Source organism: Mixophyes fleayi, chromosome 4, assembly GCF_038048845.1.
Source record: "Mixophyes fleayi isolate aMixFle1 chromosome 4, aMixFle1.hap1, whole genome shotgun sequence".
In the NCBI taxonomy this organism is placed as follows: Eukaryota; Metazoa; Chordata; class Amphibia; order Anura; family Limnodynastidae; genus Mixophyes; species Mixophyes fleayi.
This window is the reverse complement of record NC_134405.1, coordinates 18,158,850-18,179,883: the sequence shown is the minus strand read 5'-3', so window position 1 is coordinate 18,179,883 and position 21,034 is coordinate 18,158,850. Positions and strand designations below refer to the sequence as shown.

The window sequence follows — 21,034 nt, the reverse complement described above, 5'->3', positions numbered from 1 at the left end:
AAAGATGGTAACGAAGAAGCAGTGGTTAGATGAAGAGGTACTACTTTCTTCAGACAGTGAGACTGACACCGTGATCCCCTGGACTAAATTTGAGCAGTATGCCAGTCCAGAGTTGGGGAGTGGAGACGTAGCCATGGCAAACCTAACACAAGGGAGTTGATGGTCTTTGGAAGGACTAGGAAGGAATTTTTTTCCTGATGCAGAATTCCAATCTGAAGGGTGAGAGGAACCGTCCGGAACTGAATGAAGCCTCCTGGAATATTACTGCCATCGATGGCTGTAAGGTGCACAGGATGTTCCAATGGTGTAGTAAGAATATGATATTTCTCCACCACAGTGGCAGCAATAAAATTACCGGCTGCACCAGAATCCAGAAAGGCATCCACGGAATAGAGAGATTCCCAAAAAACAGACAACAAGAGGTTCTCTTTGTGATGAGAACTGTTGAGGGAAAAATCAGTAAATCAGAATCAGAAAAACAGACCTAACAGGGTTCCCACTTGCTCTGTTTGGCCTGAGTGTTTTCCCGGATGCGTAGGACAACTACTGATGCGATGGGCCTTCCCTCCACAATAGAGGCACAGATTATTTTTAAATCTTCTCTCCCTCTCTTGGAGAGAGGCAGGACCTACCCACTTGCATGGGTTCTTCTGGGGGCCAAGAGGCCCCTGAGTTATGGAAAACAGGGCGATGATTAGGACACCGGATCTGTTCCTTTTCTTGAACCCTCTCCTGGAATCGAAGATCTATTTTGACACATAGAGAGATCAGATCATCCAAGGAAGATGGGAGGTCACGGGAAGCCAACACGTCTTATTTGATTAGATAGGCCTTGCCAGAACATGGACACCAGTGCTTCATCATTCCAGCGCAGCTTGGAGGCCACGGTCCTAAATATGATGGCATATTGCCCCACAGAATGAGATCCTTGGTGTAGACGAAGATTTCCTGAAGCTGCACTGGAAAGCCGACCAGGTTCATCAAAAATTCTTTTTGAAGGTTGTCATAAATTCTGTGTAATTTTGCAGCAAGGGGTCATTCCCAGGCCAGGCCTTGACCAGAAAGGAAGGACAGAATGTAGGCAATTTTAGCCCTATCCGTAGGAAAGTTCCTGGGTAATGATTTGATTTTTACATTGATTCACAAATCCTCTACATGACTTGGGGTTCCCATCGTACATTGGAGGATTAGGAATTTGTGGGTGCAAGGTAGTTGTGTTTGCAGAAGTCGAAGACTCAGCAGAGGTCTCAGGTTTATAGGAGGATGCCAGCGGGTTCTGAAAAGAATCCAGACAAGAGGATAAACCCTGTAAGAACTGCATGAGGCGATCTTGATTGGTCTCTTGCTTTTCCACTCTCCCTACTAGATGTTGAAATAAGTCCTTGAGAGAGGGATTGCCCATGGTGTTCATTTTCTTTTATGTCAGCGCAAACTGTTGTGGAGAAGTGCCCCGTCAAGCTGCCCTTGAAGAGGGTGAAGATGGAAGACAGAAGAGACTCACCGGCCCAGCGGTGAGTATCTCCTCTCTTCTGTTGCAGCTCTCGGGGGCAGCGGACAAGTGAGCCAGTCACGGCTCACTTCCCAGTAGCGCCAAACCGGAGAAGAGGCGCCGGCGGCTGGAGAGACTGGAAGACTCGCAGACGACGAGTCAAGCTGAGTTTCCTGCGCGGAGCAGGTGAGTACAAATTACGCTTTTAGGTCAGGCACGAGGCCCGGGGGCACCTTTCAGGCACTAGGCCTGTGGCGCAGGTAGCAATGGCCATTGTAGGTGTTTAGAGGGCACAAGGCCCTTAGTTGGTCAGAGGGCACAAGGCCCTTAGGTAGCCTCTGGCTTTAGGCCAGAGTAGGTAGGAGCTCGTCTCCCACGCCCGGCAAAAGGCCCTTAGTAAGCCCGGGCGCAAGGCCTTGAGCTGTAGGAGGGCGCAAGGCTCTGAGCTGTAGGAGGGTGCAAGGCCCTGAGCTGTAGGAGGGTGCAAGGCCCTGAGCTGTAGGAGGGTGCAAGGCCCTGAGCTGTAGGAGGACGCAAGGTCCTTTAGTGCAGAGAGGCACAGGCCTCTGGTTGAGGGAAGCCATAGGCTTCCGTGAGCGTAGCAGGGTGGCTGCCCTGTAGCGTAGCAGGACTCCTTGCTGGTAGAGGGACATAAGGTCCCTGATGGTGAGCGGGCAGTAGGCCCTTATCGTTGGAAGTGGGCATTTGGCCCAAACCTAGCAGGACACTAGGTCCTGATATAGAGTAGGGAACACTCAGTTCCTAAGTAGGCACTAAGTAGAGCTCTGGAGCGGTTTATAGAACCCCTCCATCCATCCGGAAGGGCACCTAAGTCCTGAGCCCCAGGACAAGTCGGGCTTAACGGCCGGGGCTCGGGCGAAGGCCTGTGGGGCACAGCGTCTCAGGACGTGAGAGTGGTCGGTCTGAGGAGAAGTACGGTGTGGTGAGTTCCATAGCGGTCCCTCAGGATTGAGTAAGTATCAGTGGTGTTGGGAAGGGTTGTCTTTGTGCTGTCTCTCTTGTCTTACAGGTGCTGATCGGAAGACAAAGTACATGGAAGGAGCCGAGGGGGCACCATTGCAGAGTCAAGTGCGTGAGTATAGCCGCGGCGAGGGCAGTTCACTTGGTGCACTGACCTTATGGAGCTGTCCCTCCCGTATTCTCCCTTTTCCCCTTACAGCAAAAATAGTGCCCTGCACACGAAGTCAGGGGCATTTCCCCCCTGCAGCGTTTGGGCGCTCGGACACCCGTCACCCCTCCCCCCAATGGCACCTCACACTGTTATGGACTGCAATAATATCAGGCCTAGTGGGCGGTTCCCACGAAGGCCTGGGCACGTGACTTAGCTGAGTCAGGATCATACGATGCCTAGAGAATAAGAACACAAGGCAATGGGTCATTAAACACGGCAGTACTGCTAATCACAAGGAATATGAATATCTATCTCTCTCTCTATATATATATATATATATATATATATATATATATATATATATATATATGTATGGGACATAAATGCAAGTATCAATAAAACACATAGAATATGTTTTGCATCCACTGAGCACAGAAGGAGTCCACGGCTGACTACTAGCAGGGTTCTATGCACGTCAGAATATGTAAGTTAGTCACGGCAGGGCGTGGCAATAGTTTTGTACTTGACAGCAGTCAGTATGCAGCATGGATGGTGATTAACTGAGGCAAGACATGACAAGGATAGAGACCAGCAAAGTTCTGTACACAGTAGAGATGGTGGGTAACGATGTTCAGGATGCCACAGGGGTAGGGTAATTAGTAGAGATTAACACTACAACATATATGCAAGGTAAGAGTCTGATCACCGCAGAGTGTAGAAATAGCAGCATCAGCGGAACAGTCCAGAAGGTATCATATAAGTTCTTGTACAGTAGTATAGGTGAGATGGCAGTTCAGTATATCACAATGATGAGAATCTGCACACTTGGAATAATAAACAGAGTCTTGTAAAAGGACGCGTAAAGATACTTGCAAACAGGAGAGTCCCAAAGATAGTGCTACCAGCAGGTTCACCCACAGGGAATCCAAGAGGAGAGTTCAGGAATACACAAGGATCAGAGAATACACAGGAATCCATGGAGTCAGGCTAGCAAACAAGTTGCACTGACAATGAGCAGGTGTCAGTGCTGAGTTTATATAGAGAAGGTTTGAATGACCCGCCCTGAAGGTAAGTCATGTGATCCACAGGATAACAGAACAGACAGGGAAAGTAGCAAACCTGGACAGGATTGTTACATATATGAAGTGGTAGTGGTCGTATTGTGTGAGGCTGGTTGGCTTCACATAGGGCTATGGACTGCTTTTCCTAAGAGCTGACACTCGCCTACTGCTTAACATGCATGTTCTATTTCACTGTCTCAGTACTGTTCACATGATGTGTTGGAAAATGTATTATATGTGCTGCTGATGTAACTGCTACTCTCATAATCTGATTTTCAGATACTAAGTATAAGTGGGAGTCATCCTGTGGTCCAAATACTGAAAGAGAAAGAACACAAATCTTCCCAAATCACCTTCCGTTTTCCCTTGAACATGGACGCTTCACTGAAAGCTGTAATCCTGGCCGCATTCTTGTACATGGTGAGTTGTATATACCAGACTAGATTTAGGGTAAACAGCAGATGTTTCCCAGAATCATCCAAGGTTCCAGTACAAGGTCTATCATGTAAGACATGTCATCCTCTTCTAACCTGTTCTATGACTATTCCACTAGATGGCGCTCCTCAACCACCGTGTTTCAGGCAGTACTGATTCCTCAGCTTTAAAAATTCTAATTGAGTAGAGTTTATTGCAGATTGCAGAATGTTTTTTTTGTTTAGGAATTAAATCAAATTGCTCTTTAAAGCTAAATAGAGATCATTCTCTACCGCAGATATTCCATCTGACCCTTAGCCATGATACAGTGTTCACTGCTCTATCTGTGCCTCTTCAGACAAGAATTCTGCACATTGCACAATGGGAGACATTTTACTAAAATTCCTACAGCAGGCTTTTCTGACATCTTACTGAGATGGCCATTTTCAGCTGTGGACCGTACCATCGTAATGCCTGTGGTAACGATTTGAATGGTGTCCTTGACATTCCTCCCATAGGTCAGTGTTATTTTATTATAGGGCATACTGAGTGTAACACCCCCTTACACCAGCTCTGAGAGGGGTGTTGTAGGTTTATTATGTGTGTGTATTGGGTTGTACTCACTTGTTGTTGATGACTCAGAGCCTCAATCCAATTCTTCTTCTATATTCTGTACAGAGTTGCAAAGTCATGTTACACTTGTGGGTGACTTGGGAAACTCCCTTTCACCAACACAGACCTCTCAGAAACAACACTGTACATAAAATATGTAAAAACCACCATGGTAATTAAGGGGTAAAACAAGTAAAGGCATAGGTATTAAATGATCTGGTGGTGTGCCATCAGTTGTTTGTTGTGAGAAGCTCACAACATACAACAGTATAATAGGGAAAATAGATTCAGGAAGAGTACTCCAGAATAACAACAGAATCCATTAAGCAATGTGTCAGGGATCCTATTTTTAAATGTAGGACTCAGTATTCAACTCTTGGTGCACAACATGGCAAGAACATCTGATGCAAGTTTACTGTGTTGCAATCAGGTGATTGCTGACACCACAGAGATGGGAGCTGAACCTCCAAACAGTATATAAACCTGCTCTTCCTATCATTCTTTGCCATGGTATCAGCTTTGCTGTTCTGAACTGCTGTGCAAGTTCATCTGTGTGTTGCTTAATTCCTAATTATTGACCTGGCTTGTTCACTGACAAATTGGATTTGACCTTTGACTTTAACAGACTATTTCTCTGCTTATTGATTCTGTTAGCTGAAAAATGCTGTCCTTGGCTTTTTTGGCTATTCTGCCTCCAGAGCTTCATACCTCTACCCACCACTCTAAGATCCTGTTCAGTGGACAGCGCTTTGGTTATTATACGCATCCAAATCCATCCTGCTTTGCCTCCAACTTTGTTAAATACCGGTAGAAACTTAGTCTCCACACCACGATCTCTGTCTGTATGAATCTTAGCTGGTATTGATACAATGATTCTTAAACAGTATAGATGACATGATAAAACATTGATGGACAGCTATATTATCTATGCATATAGATCACTTTAATGATCACAAGTTCTAACGCTCCTACCACAGTCATAACTAGACACACAAATCATAGATGGTAATTATAGCTCACAGTAAAGGGTGGTGTCTTACAAAACTTTATAAATCCTATAGACTATAAAGAGTTTGGAATAATAAATAAAATGAGATTAGAATGGATGACAAATTGTTAAGTAGAATTGAATAGCATTGAGTAAAATTTGTGTGCTAACTTGAATCAAATATTCCTATAGCCCTACTCCACTGACCTAATGCCCAACAATAACTCCCACACAGGTGACAGATAGGGCTAGGTTACACCCCAACTCAGTCACTAGAATCTACAATTCAAACAACACATTCAATCACGCCAAAACACTCTCTCACAAGAGCTAGCGAATACAGTCACTATACTTATTGGGTAACATTGGTGCACTTTGTGGGTTACCTAAACATGGCAGACAAGGATATTGTCCTTATTACAACATTAGCAGTAATAAGCAGATGCAGTCTGATGCAACCTCATATGAGGAGACCAAATGTAAACAGTGCCCTCTGTGTTTATCTTCAGGCTTTCTGTGTGCATATGAATATGTGTGGCTCTGTGTCACGGTTTGGTACACTGGATTCTTAGACCCGCCCAACTTGGCGCTATTATCAGTAGGGCGCGGAGCCTAACGGATGGATGGTATTCACCAGTAATAACCGCAAGGTGATTTGGACTTAGCGGTGTCCAACCGCAGGTCGCGGCCCCTACCTGGAGTGTCAGGCGAGATCCCAGGGAAGTAGGTATTAAGATGTATGCAGACACACTGGAAGTGGATGGAATGTAAGCTTTACAACCAAGTAGCGGAGTCAGGACAGATGCAGGATGAACAATTCAAGTAGCGGTTTAATGGTGACTAGAAGCTTGAACAGTACAGTCTGTAGTATAAAGACACAAGAAGAGTAATAGCAGCATGAACAGTTCCACTAGCAGAGTAACAGGGGCAAGTACAGCTTAGCAATATAGCCTGTAATGTAATGGCACAATGAAAGTAGTTGTAGCATGAACAGTCCAGCTAGCAGAGTGACAGCGACAAGTGCAACTTAGGAATTTGAGGCCACAGTATGGCAGCACAGTAAAGAGAGGTGCAGTTAGAACAGTCCAGCCAGCAGGGTAATAAAAACAAGTGCAGCCTGAGTGGAACAGCCCGTAATACAGCAACACAGTAGAGACAAATGCAGCTTGAACAGTCCAGCCAACAATATAGATAGGGACAAATGCAGCTTGAGAGGTCTCACCCATAGTACAGCAGTACCACAGACACAGGTGCAGTGTAGACGATCCAGACATCACGGCAATGGAGATAGAAGCAGCCTGAGCGGCACAGCCCACAGAACAGCAACTCAGCAGAGACCTGTGCAGCTTGAGCGGTATAGCCTGTAGAACAGCAACAAAGCTGAGACAGGTGTAGCTTAAGCGGTATAGCCCGTGGAACAGCGACACAGTAGTGACAGGTGTAGCTTGAGCGGTATAACCCGTGGAACAGCAACACAGTGGAGACAGATGTAGCTTGAGCGGTACAGCCCGTTGAACAGCAACACAGTGGAGGCAGGTGTAGCTTGAGCGGTATAGCCCGTGAAACAGCAACACAGCGGAGACAGGTGTAGCAAGGGTAATCCAGCCAGCAAGGCAACAGCATCACTGACGATCCAAAGTAGACACACAGGAAACAGACAGTCAGGCAAACAATCAGGCAGATATCTTGATCAACAGGCCCAGAGGGAAGGGAGGAAGTGCCTTTTCAAGTTTGGAGTCAGAACTTAGAACCAATGGAAAACTTGCAGTGGACAGAAAGGTTCTAGGTCCATGCATGTGCAGAACCAATGCCAGGAGCTAAGGTATGCTTAATGAGGAACAGGTGAGTGTCTTGGTCTTCGGTTGTGGAAGCCGAATGAGTGCCGTGTGACACTCTGTCTCTGAATGTAGCACACAATTTACTAACAAATATTAATACACTTATCTGTTATCGGCTAGATCAAGACAGATGGAGCAGCAAGCACTAACCAGACCTCCTCTTGCTTGTAGTCCTCTCTGTTCACCCACAATTCACCCAGGCCAGGATATTCCCTCTCTGATGAGGGTCTATCTGTAAATGTCAACTATATTAAGAATTTACAAGCCTGCCATAGACGATTTCTTGTGCTAGCTTCAGTTAAAACACTCCCCTCATTCAGAGCTGATGTGCAGTCTCCATCTGTAAGACTCTCACAACCCTTGGTATCGCTGGTACTGTGGGGACTCATCTCCTCTATAGGAATAAAAGCTCCTTCTCCCTCTCTTGCAGGCTTGCTCTCTAAAAGCATGTTCCCCCCTTTTCAGTGGTAGGGCTTTCCATGATGGCACTTGGCGACTCCACTCTTTCATTCCCTAGTTGGTTGGATTCTCCATTCACAAAGACTCAACCCTTCTTTACCACAGTTCACCTTCTTCACAGGCAGGAGACTCCGTCCCCTTTTTATTATCTTGGAGCTTCCCATACTTAATTTCTTTCCTGTGCATGGGCTCTGCTTCTTCTTCTGGTGATCTTCACATTACTCATTCACATTAGTCCCTGCCCAATTTGAGCTTACAGTCTAAATTCCTTAATATAGACACACATTCACACACAGACAGAGAGGGAGACAGACAGAGAGGGAGAGACTAGGGTCAATTTTTGATAGCAGCCAATTCACCTACCAGTATGTTTTTGGAGTGTGGGAGGAAACTGGAGCACCTGGAGGAAACCAATGCAAACACAGGGAGAACATACAAACTCCACACAGATACGGCCATGGTTGGGATTCGAACTCATGACCCCAGTGCTGTGAGGCAGAAGTGCTAAGCACTAGGCCACTGTGCTGCCCAAGTCTGTAAGCACTGGTGGTGGTAACAATACTTTCAGTAGGGGGCGCATCCTTTAAAGACATTTAAAAAAAACAAGCAAGAAAACAACATTTAAAACAATCATTTCCAAGATGATGATGACGACTGGTATACACACATGATGATGACACATTCAGTTACGCCTATAGACTAATTAGCATGGATCTCAAGATCTGTACAGCTCAGCATATTCAATATTCAGAGGGGTAGAGTTTATTGTCAACAGAATATAAATTGGTTAAAATAAAAATTAATGGTTCTGAGAAAGGAAGCTGATTTTTGTCCAAAAAATCCAAAAAGGGGGAGCTCTGATGGATTTAAAATTATGTAATAGAACATATATTTAAACTAATGTACAGCTTAGAGAGCATTGAGGAAATAGTGAGTTAAGGAATATGGAGTCAGAGGAGGGCTGATAGGCTTGAATAATTAAATTAAATTTAAGGGCATACTCGAAGACTTGAAGAGAGTAGATTCATTGAGATCATTCCACAAGTGAGGAGCAACCCAGGCAAAGTTCTGGAGGTGTTAGTGGGAAGAGGTAATCACAATGGTATGAGGTGGCAGTCACTGGCAGAGTAGAGGGGTTGTGAAGGAGTGTGAGAAGTAAGGTTAAATTGTAGAGAGGAGATTGGTTAATGGCTTTGTAGGTGAGGGTGAGGAGTTTAAACTTAATTATGTAGGACATGGGAAGCCAGTGTAGCGACTGGCAGAGAGGGATAGCAGAGAGAGCAGCGAGAGAGAAAGATTATTTGGTCAGTGCCTTTTCAGGATAGACTGTAGAGGGGCAAGGCAGAAATTGGCTAGGCTAGAGAGGAGGAAGATACATTAATAAAAAAAAGAGTATTGGTAACTTATTTGGTGAGAAAGGGAGGGATCTTAAATATGTTCTGGTGGTGGAAGTGACAGAATTTGGAGAGGGACTGAATGTGAGAAGTGAATGAGAATGAGGACTGGAAGATGACCCATAGTGAATGGACATTATTGACAGAGAAGAGGGCAGTATTATCAACAGAAAGAGAGAGAGGAGGAGGTGAGGGAACCCCAGTTGCGGGTGGGTTAATGATTTCAGTTTTAGAAATATTGTGTTTCAGAAAGCATTGCCCCATCAAAAATGAGATGGGACAGTAGGAGACATGAGAGATGAGGCAAGGCGAGAGGTCAAGGAGATAGATTTGGGTATAATCAGAATACAGGTGGTACTGGAGGCCAAAGAAGTTGTTGAGGTCACTATGGAAGGAGGTGTAGAGGGAGACGAGCAGTAGGCCATGAATGAATCCTTGGGGATCTCTGATAGGTAATGCACAAGTGGGAGAGGTATGGAGACTGAAAGGAGTTCTTGGCGAAGAGGAAAACCAGGAGAGGACAGTGTTATGGAGGCTAAAGAATGAAGAGTTTGCAAAAGGAGGGAGTGGTCAATGGTATAGAGGGCAGCGGGGAAGTTGAGAAGAGAATAGAGTTATTTAGATTTAGAAAAGAGAAGATTGTTAATGACTTTAGTGAGTGCAGTTTCAGTGCAGTGGATTGAAGAAAAGCCAGATTTAAGTGTATCAATAAGATAGTGAGAGAAGAGAAAGAAGGTGAGATGGTTGTAAAAAACCTTTTCGAGAAGGTTAGAGGCAAAGGGGAGATGGGCAATAAAGGCAGGATTTTTTGATTATTGTGTAGACTACATAGACTAAATTGAATTTTAAAAAAAAATAATACTTTTACAAATACATACCTTATAGCAGTGACATTTATAGGAAGAAAAGGCCGCCAGTTTGGTTAAATAAGAAAATATTGGAGGTAATATAGGAAAAAGAGCTTTTAAAGTGTTAAATCAAGAAGGCACTGAAAAATTGTGGAAATACAAGAAATGCAGCCAAGTATGTGAAAAGAAATTCATGTTGCCAACGACTGATTTTTAACTATATTGTGTTTGTTTCGTATTTTTATACAGACTTTCCGAGTGAACCAAATTACAAGCAGCAGTTCCACCAGTGATGACAGTGGGTGGGCATTTGGTGGTGGTATGGACTATGGGGGTAATGATAGTGGGCATTATGATGGTGGGGACTGGGGTTGTTTAAGTGGGGACTGTGGTGGTGGTGGTGGAGACTGTGGAGATGGTGGTGGTGGATGTGGCGGTGAATAATCTTTGTCACTCCCCCTAAAATGTTAGGTCGTTCTTGTTTTCCAGTATTGCACACTTATCAGGATATACTCTCAGGACTCTTAAGCTTTGTCATGGTGAATCTGGGTAAAGTTCTCTGCCTTAAATCTCGGATCTCTCTGATTCGGTGAAACATCTTTGCACCTCTCTGGACTCCCAGTCACTGTCTTCTCACTGCAGTTTGAACTACATGTTGATGTTCTGCACCTCTTTGCACGTCTGGGCCTCTTCAAGGACTATTCATCAAGCCATTTACATAAGCCGAGGAAGCCAAAGCTTTCCATCTATTATTTCTTTGCAGCAAGTTGGAGGGAGAGGACAGTCACCAGAGAGGTGTTGTTGTTCCACCGGATACCTGGGGTCCTGGTTTTTCACTATGTAATCCAAGCTGTTCATGTTTGGTTCTCGGTAGTAAAGTTTTGGTGTAGGACTTTTGCAATACATGGTTCAGTTTTAAATGCATATGTATGAGTTTACAGTTATATTAAAATTATATATATGTTTACATTACCAATTATAAGGGGATCCTTGCACTGTTAAACTGACACATTTCGATTTGTTATGGTTTACTTAAACAGGTTTCGTAGGAGAAAAGTCCAGTTTATTAGGGAACAATTGTGGTTCTACCATTGGGTTATCGTTACTTGAGATTGAGAAAACACTTGTATAAACATAATAATAAATATATTATTTCTAAAAACGTGAGTTGTCTGTTACTATTTCCCATTGAAATGTGGTACGAGGGTAATTTTCCCTTGTACAGAGGATGATGGACATGGTGTATTCCCCAAGGAAGCTGTCTGTAACTATAAATACAAAAATGTTTGGATCTTTTGGGAAACATAATTCCTTATAGTTGTTGTATGCAGGTGCTTTAGAATGTTGCTTTTTCCCATTCAGAAAACAGGGTATGGGTGAAAAACGGTAGTGCCAGAATGCCAAAACGCCGGAATGAGTCAGCGCCCTCTACTGCTTGGTGTCTTGAGTGAAACTGGCTGTATTTTCTCTCCCTAGTGCATTCTGTTCTTCTGCACAGATATGTTCACTGAAATGTGTGTAGCGTTTATAGGTTTTATATATATATATATATATATATATATATATATATGTAGAAAACAAGATATAAACAATGGCGCTCAAAACAGTATTGTATAAGTGAAGTAATAGAATTCAATCCCACATATACACCTCTTTCACGTGAGGAGGCAGCCTTCCTTCAAAACTCTGGCTGGTAAGGCCGAAAATGAACTGCATCCATATCCTTATTTATTTTGTACCCACTTTGTTCAGTATTATCTGCTAACATCACCATTGCGCCTTCTCTCTGTTGTACCATATATATATATATATATATATATATATATATATGTATATATATATAATCTCCCAAGTGTGGCACAACTTTTTCCAATATTATATATATCATGCTTGCTGACCTTTCAAGTAAGCTGTCCAGGAGGGAGTCTGTCAAGGGGCGCGGCCACGTGAATTATGCTGTTAGGGGCTGCCCACTGTCAATCTTTGACAATTTCGGCCAACCGCAATTGGGGGCGTGGTCACAATTACACGTATAGGTCCGTCCCCCACCCATTTCACCAACGGAGATATCTGTATCCAGGAGGTTTGCCTGCTTTCTCTGGAGTCTGGGAGAACTCCCAAAAAATAGATAGATAGATATGAATGTGTGTGTGTGGGTGTGTGTATATAATGTAGCTATATTTTGTCGTTATCCATTCTGTTTGCTAGAATGGAGCTCTGAGTCTTAGTCATCTATTCCGTAATCTAACTGCGCAATTTTTAATATCAACTTAATCAGGACAACAAGTAATAAAAGTACGTTGAAATAGTCCCAGTGCTTGGTTGAGCCACGTCCCGTACATGAGACATGCTGATTACCAAGGATGCAGAACACATTTGTTGCCAAATTATGTGTTTGTAATATGCGATGCTAATATGTTGTGTAATGCATGCTGACATTCTGTGATTTATGACTGTAATCCCCACTACCCTCCCTGCATGGATGGGAACAGTAATGTGTAAGCAGGTACAATAATGGACTGATTTAGGGTCTGTGTTGTGATCACATGTGACTGAATACGGATTGAACTGCATTCCTCAGTAGTGCTGAGCTGCTGCTTTAACATTCTGATTTCGGAATCAGGGTTGTTATCTGAGCAGAGAGGAAAGAACCACACACAGGAGAGTTATCTTGGTAGAGGTGAGAGCAAAGAACCACATATAGGACAGATATCTGATTAGTGGAGAGAGGAGAAGCCACATATAGGAGAGATATATGAGCAGAGAGGAGAGAACCACACACAGTAGAAATATCTTAGCAGTGATGAGAGGGTAGGCCTCCAGTACTAGCAAGAGATAAGCCTCCTATGTAGCCTATCTGGGTATGCAATGTGAATACACCCTTGCTGTCCTCATCTAATCCCTGCCTGCCTTTGTTCGGCCACTCTAAATGTAAGGGGTCGCAAGTCTAACATACGCACAAATCTTATGCATTTTATCATGTATGCACAGTACAAAAATATGAACGTCACAAATAACTGACATACGGTGAACTCTAAATAAGTCTCTTGGAGAGGGAGTGAACTGCATTTTGTGTAAATTACATTATTTGATCATATAGGTATAGTCCTTTGCCACTGATAGAGTCAATGTAGGTTCATCAACGAGTGTTAACATTGCTTGCTTATTGTTATCGTGAAATCACATAGAGTAATACTTCACATACTACTAAATGGAGCTTTCACTTTTTACTGATATAAGTGTATTCTGACCTATATATATCTTATTACATTTCTGTGTTCTTTATCAGCTTCTTACTATTCTATCCACTTAATTTCCCAGACACATCATCATCAACATTTATTTATATAGCGCCAGCAGGTTCCGTAGCGCTTAACAATTAGGAACAAACATTAATAAGACAATACTGGGTAATACATACAGACAGAGAGGTAAGAGAACCCTGCTCACAAGCTTACAATCTATAGGACAATGGGAGTTAGAAACACAAGGGCATGTGCTACATCATATTGCACAATGGACCAGCTAGAATGCAAAGGTAAAAGTATTGAGTGGGCTGTGTGTGTACCAATGTTGGTCAGAGGGTTGTTGTCTTGCGTTAGCAGTGTAGAGGATGGTAATAGGGTAATCTAGGGAATTAAGATGGTGGTTGAGGAATAACATAACCTTGTCTGAAGAGGTGGGTTTTCAGTGAACGCTTGAAGGTTTGAAGACTAGAGGAAAGTCTTACTGTGCGAGGGAGGAAATTCCACAAAGTGGGTGCAGCCCGGAAAAAATCCTGTAACCGGGAATGGGAGGATGTGACTAGAGTGGAAGAGAGACGTAGATCTTGTGCAGAATGGAGGTGTCGAGTAGGGAGATATTTTGAGTCAAGTGAGAAAATGTATGTCGGCGCAATTTTGTTGATGGCCTTATATGTTAGTAGAAGAATTTTATATTGGATTCGTTGAAATACAGGCAGCCAATGTAGAGACTGACAGAGTGGCTCAGCAGAGGAATAACGGTTTGCAAGGAAAATCAATCTAGTGCTGCGTGCACAATAGATTGTAGGGGTTCAAGTCTGACTTTGGGAAGACCAGTAAGGAGGGAATTGTAATAGTCGATGCGGGAGATGATGAGTGCATGAATTAATGTTTTTGCGGTGTCTTGTGTCAGATATGTGCGTATTCTGGAAATGTTCTTTAGGTGTATGTAACATGATTTAGATATAGAGTCGCTGTGGGGAACAAAGGATAGTTGTGAGCCAGGATTACACCTAGGCAGCGAGCTTGCGTGGTGGGATTTATGGTCAAGTTATCAACAGAAATAGAAATGTCAGGCAGGAAACTTCTGTTTTTGGGTGGGAATATTATTAATTCAGTTTTTGAAAGATTGAGTTTGAGTTGGTGAGAAGACATCCAAGATGAAATGGCAGAAAGACAGTCAGTAACGCGAGACAACACAGATGGTGAAAGATCAGGAGAGGATAGGTTTGTGTATCATCGCATAGAGATTATACTGAAATCGAAAGGAGCTTATTAGTTTTCCAAGAGAAGTTGTGTAGATAGAGAATAGCAGAGGACTTAGGACTGAGCCTTGTGGTACTCCAACTGATAAAGGAAGCGGAGCAGAGGTGGATCCAAAGAAATTAACACTGAAAGAGCGATTAGATAGGTAGGATGAGAACCAGGATAGGACAGTGATTTCAAGAACTAGGGATTGTAGCGTTTGTATGAGGAGAGAGTGGTCAACAGTGTCAATTGCAGCAGAGACACTTCTCCGATTATTTATTCCCACCATGAGGTGTCTCTCCACCCAAACATTGGTGTAATTACTGTGCATAGAAGAGTCGGGCAGCAGTTTCCTGAGACAACCCCAGATAAGAGTTACACCCTTCTGTTATCCAGTGAGCCATGTGAAGATTCAGAAGACACTGTGCCAAGAGAGACTGCTGCATACAAACCCCTGTAAGACGTGGGGCATGGGGTTACATTGCCTATGCTGGTAAAATTCTTCACATACTCATAAAGTCACACCCAGTAATTTGCATATCCATACACTACAGTTGTACAATGTATTAAAATGTATTATCCGCTTCCCATCCCAGTTAACTATAAAGTTGTCCATATAATTGATTTCCCAAAGTTGACAACTAGACATATTGAACTAACATGATAAAAAGTTTCATTTGGACCCACTCTTAATTGGAGTTTGTAGCTCTCACTGTGTGGAAACCTCTGCTGTGATCTCTGGAAAGATGCCACCCTGGGGTGTTGGGTAAACCAGTTTTGGCAGTTGTACGACTTGCCGCATAACTGGACACAACTTCCTTGTCTATATGGGGAATGTACTGTGTGACTTTTATTGGGCAGGAATTTGTTAATAAAGGAGAGGATCAATTATTCAAGGAGTGGTTGCAGAAGAAGACACAGAATAATCTTATTATTTTTGATTTTCTTCATATACAACTATATTTCAAACTCATTAGCTGAAAATCTTCATGTACCTTCATACCTGCAGTTGTTTCTCTATGTATCTATTTATACTTTACATATACTGACCTAGCTTCTCTCTTAGTCATTCCTGTATCGGATTATCTTTGGGTCGACAAAAATCAATAACAGAGCCCATGGCTCCAGCCCCATCTTCTGTAGAGATGTGCAAAGCAAAACTGTACAAATGAATAGCTGACAGCATGCCGCTTCCTCTTGGTCCATAGGGTGCACACTTCCCCCACCTGAACAAGCAACATTGATTTTGTGGTTGCTGCACTATAATAATCATATTATGGTTGCTTGTCTGTGGGCACAGATTGTTTCCCAATAAAAGTGCAAGTTCTTAGTACTAGAGATTTTCAAGCCAAGTCAACACTTGGATCTGTGCTCCTCTTCAACGCTGTGAAGTGGTAGGTTTGCAGTGCTAGGAACCATCAAGTTACCTAGGCATTCACTTCCTTGCTCCAGTACATTCACTAAAGTGGTGCATGTTCAGTGACCAAAGTGAATTCCCTACCCAGGAGGTAGTACCTGAGAGCCTCTGTGGCCCACTTAATTGCTAGACACTCTTATTACACCGTGGAGTATTTCTTCTCCCTAGGCAGAAGTTTGCTGCTCAAATAGAGGATGAGTTTCTCTGTCCCCTCAAACCTTTGTGAGAGCACAGCGCCCAAACCTTCTCCAGAGGCATCCTTTCAGAGATACAATCTCCCGCTGAAATCCAGTGCTTGGAGTATTGGTGCTGAACACAGAATCACTCAAAGATCCCGCCAGGCAGCCTCTGCAGCTTCTGACCAGACTAACTTGTCTGGACAAGACTTTTTTAGGAGCTTGGTAAAATGAGCAGCCCTAGTGGAAAAATTAGCTATAAACTGGCGATAGTACCCAACTAGACCCAGAAAGGTTCTCATCTGGATCTACCGCATCTCTGACAGCCTTTACTTTGTCAACTTGGAGCTTGACCTGACCCTGTCCCACAACATACCCCAAGTATTTGGCCTCACGCATGGCCAATGCGCATTTCTCAGGATTGGCGGTTAGACCAGCCTCTCTGAGTAAGGCTAATACTGCCTCCATCTTGGGTAGATGTGTCTCCCAGTCCTGGGAGTGGATGATGATGTCATCCAAGTATGCAGCTGCATACTTCTGGTGCTGTTTTAAGACCCGATTCATGGCCCTCTGAAAGGTGGTGGGAGCCTCATGTAGCCTGAAAGGTAGTACCTTATGCCAGAGCTGGATTAAGGCTTCGGGGGACCCGGGGCACTTAAGACAGGGGGGCCCTAAGATCTAAAATTAAGGGCATAGTGACACATCCTGCATTACATCACCTACAGCCCACAGTATGACACTTACAGCTCTCCCAGAGGGCTCGCTTAGGTTGTCTGCATAAGAAAAATCATTGCTTCCACAAACTAAAATACTGTACATTAAAACAATCATCAAAACACCACATTAAAATGGGTATTGACACCACACATTAAAACTAGCAATGATATCATACATTAAAAATACCATTGATAGCATACACTAAAACTAGCAATGATACCGCACGCTAAAACTAGCAATGATACCGAACTTTAAAAATAAAATTTATAATGCACATTAAAACTAGCAATGATACCGCAAATTAAAATACCATTGATAATGCATCATTGGGCATGGCCAGGCCACCCTCCTACAGACAAAAAACCTGCATTGTTGTGTACACCATTGAACGGTCACCAAAAATTGGGATTGTCCCACTAGAATCACAACATTTCACAGACTTTGCTGCTCTCTCCTACTTGTTCTTCTCACTTTCACCACCTGTGCTGCAGGTTTCTTTAGTTGCGGCTTGTCTGGATCCTGGAATGTTAGGGGCCCTACTTGGAAAAAAAAAATGGGTACATTTAGAAAATTACAGCCACCCCCGGCGTTAAATTAGTACCACCCATGATTAATAATTAGGCCTTCCTCCAGCCCCAACATTAAAATAATAGTATTCACATTTAATAAATAAACCTATTTCCCTCCCTACAAACAGCCACAGCAATAAATTAATAGTATTTACATTTCAGAAATATATCTATTTCCCGCAACCATCACTGCCATTAAATAATTCATAGGCACATTTAATAAAGGGACCTCATTCTCCCCAAACTCACCCCCACATTCAGTAGCGCCCAAACCACCCCATCTTAAATTAATTAATTGTCCCCACTGTTGTGCCTCTCTTCTCCCCCTTTTTCCTTACTGTGCCTCTCTTCTCCCCCTTTTTTCCTTACTGTGCCTCTCTTCTCCCCCTTTTTCCTTACTGTGCCTCTCTTCTTCCCCTTTTTCCTACATAGTGTCCCTTTCTTCTCCTTTTTTCCTACATAGTGTTCCTTTCTTCTCCCCCTTTTTTCCTTACTGTGCCTCTCTTCTCCCCCTTTTTCCTTACTGTGCCTCTCTTCTTCCCCTTTTTCCTACATAGTGTCCCTTTCTTCTCCTTTTTTCCTACATAGTGTTCCTTTCTTCTCCCCCTTTTCCTCCATACTGTGCCTTTCTTCTCCTTTTTTCCTACATAGTGTCCCTTTCTTCTCCTTTTTTCCTCCATAGTGTGCCATTCTTCTCCCCCTTTTTCCTCCATAGTGTGCCTTTCTTCTCCCCCTTTTTCCTCCATAGTGTGCCTCTCTTCTCCCCCTTTTTCCTCCATATTGTCCCTTTCTTCTCCCCCTTTTTCCTCCATACTGTGCCTTTCTTCTACTTTTTTACTACATAGTGTCCCTTTCTTCTCCTTTTTTCCTACATAGTGTCCCTTTCTTCTCCTTCTTTCCTCCATAGTGGGCCTTTCTTCTCCCCCTTTTTCCTCCATAGTGTGCCTCTATTCTCCCCCTTTTTCCTCCATAGTTTCCCTTTCTTCTCCCCCTTTTTCCTCCATAGTGTCACTTTCTTCTCCCCCTTTTTCCTACATAGTGTCCCTTTCTTCTCCTTTTTTCCTACATAGTGTCCCTTTCTTCTCCTTCTTTTTCCTCCATAGTGTGCTTCTCTTCTCCCCCTTTTTCCTCCATAGTGTCCCTTTCTTCTCCCCCTTTTTCCTCCATAGTGTCCCTTTCTTCTCCCCCTTTTTCCTCCATAGTGTGCCTCTCTTCTCCCCCTTTTTCCTCCATAGTGTCCCTTTCTTCTCCCCCTTTTTCCTCCATAGTGTCCCTTTCTTCTCCCCCTTTTTCCTCCATAGTGTCCCTTTCTTCTCCCCCTTTTTCCTCCATAGTGTGCTTTTCTTCTCCCCCTTTTTCCTACATAGTGTGCCTCTCTTCTCCCCCTTTTTCCTCCATAGTGTCCCTTTCTTCTCCCCCTTTTTCCTCCATAGTGTCCCTTTCTTCTCCCCCTTTTTCCTCCATAGTGTCCCTTTCTTCTCCCCCTTTTTCCTCCATAGTGTGCTTTTCTTCTCCCCCTTTTTCCTACATAGTGTGCCTCTCTTCTCCCCCTTTTTCCTCCATAGTGTCCCTTTCTTCTCCCCCTTTTTCCTCCATAGTGTCCCTTTCTTCTCCCCCTTTTTCCTACATAGTGTGCCTCTCTTCTCCCCCTTTTTCCTCCATAGTGTGCTTTTCTTCTCCTCCTTTTTCCTCCATAGTGTGCTTTTCTTCTCCCCTTTTTTCCTCCATAGTGTGCCTCTCTTCTCCCCCTTTTTCCTCCATAGTGTCCCTTTCTTCTCCTTTTTTCCTACATAGTGTGTCTTTCTTCGTTATTCCTTTTTTTTTTTACTTACCTTTCTTGTAGCTTCTTTCTTCTCTTCTCTTCTGTCTTCCTGTTTCTTTCCTGGTCCTCTCCGCGCTGCTCCTCACTGAATGACAGGCGTGACTTGATGACGTCACTCCTGTCATTCAGCGTTAACAGTGCAGAGAGGAGGGACGCCGGCGCTGCGATGAGGTGAGTAGTATCTATATTTTTTATTTTTTTTCACTATCCTGCTCCCCCCACCAACGCAGGGAGCCCCGAACCCGACCACAACCCCCTCTCTCTCCGAGGCCCCCCTGCCGCTATTAAGAAAAAAAAATCCGTAGAGGTTATGCGCGCGGTGGCGCGGGGGGCCCTCGGAGAGAGGGGGGCCCGGGGCACGTGCCCCCTGTGCCCCCCCCTTAATCCGCCTCTGCCTTATGTTGAAACAACCAGTTGGGAGTGGAAAATGTTGTTTTAGCCTTAGCAGATGGTGTAAGGGGAATCTGCCAGTAATCTTTGGTCAGATCTAACGTGGTAAGATACTGACTGTTGGCCAAGGTTTCCACTAGTTCAATAATCCTAGGAACCGGATATGTGTTGAAACTTTGTTTAATTTTCTAAAATCATTACAAAAGTGAATACTCCCGTTTGGCTTGGCCACTAGCACAGTGGGGCTATTCCAGTTGCTATTGGATTCCTCAATAACATCAAGGTCCAACATTTTTTTTTTTTTTAACTCAAAATTTTTATTGCATAATAAAGTATGAATGACATAGACTTTGGACAACAAACATAATGATTGAAATAATCGCAAATCAGAGTAGATATCCAGCAATGTCACTCACAAAACAGCAAGATATATTGCAATATAACAAAGTGGTAATGGGTAAGGGGCGGGAGGGGAAGGGAATAGGCATTGAAGGAGGTGTATGGTAGGTAAGGGGGGGGGGATGGTCGACTCATAGGATAAACTTAAGAAAAGCATGTTCACCTTCAGAAAGGAGCGCTGTCAGATCTATATGGGAGTATTTTAAAGAAGTAAGGGGGTCGATGTTATCTGGAGTTGTGTAGGGAGAGACTATTTGGAGGAAGAGAAAGCTGCAGGGGTTTTAGGCATAAAGCCAGGGGGCCCAAATTTGATGAAATTTGTCTTCTTTGTCTCGCAGCAGTGACGTGATTTTTTCCATGTTGGCAATGAACCATATATAAGATCTAAGAGAAGAGATGCGGGGGGGACTCGCTTGCTTCCAAAATTTAGCAATCAGACATCTGGCGGCTGCCAGGACATGCGAAGCAAGTTTTGCGGAGTGGGTGTCTAGGTCTTGTATAGGATAACAGAGTAGGAAGGACCATGGGTTCTTTCTGATAGGGCATTTGAGGAGGGAGGAAAGAAGTCTCGAGACCCTGTCCCAGAAGGAGGAGATAACCGGGCATGACCACCAAATATGCACAAAGGTGCCTCGATGACCACAATTTCTCCAGCAATCGGGAGAGGCTGACTGGTACATCTTTGCGAGCCTGTCAGGTGTGAAATACCACCTGTAGTAGACTTTGTATGCATTTTCCTTAATTAATGTGGAGATGGAACTAGAAGCCACATTCAGCCTGATGGTCTCCCAGCAGTCCTCCTCCGGGGGAGGGCCCAGA

General features: G+C 43.8%; 1 protein-coding gene across 3 annotated transcripts in view; it reads left to right on the top strand.

Moving 5' to 3' along the window:
* Nucleotides 1-21,034, top strand: part of LOC142151069 (phospholipid scramblase 2-like) — a 112,304-nt gene that overhangs the window by 15,470 nt on the left and 75,800 nt on the right. The window contains exons 7-8 of one of the 3 annotated variants that reach the window (XM_075206367.1): nt 3,962-4,102; nt 10,485-11,397. The exons of the other annotated variants lie outside the window; for them this stretch is intronic. Coding sequence (XP_075062468.1) covers nt 3,962-4,102; nt 10,485-10,679 — 336 coding nt within the window. The 3' untranslated portion in view covers nt 10,680-11,397. Of the gene's footprint in view, nt 1-3,961; nt 4,103-10,484; nt 11,398-21,034 lie in introns of those variants that run through there. 3 annotated transcript variants of the gene reach the window in all.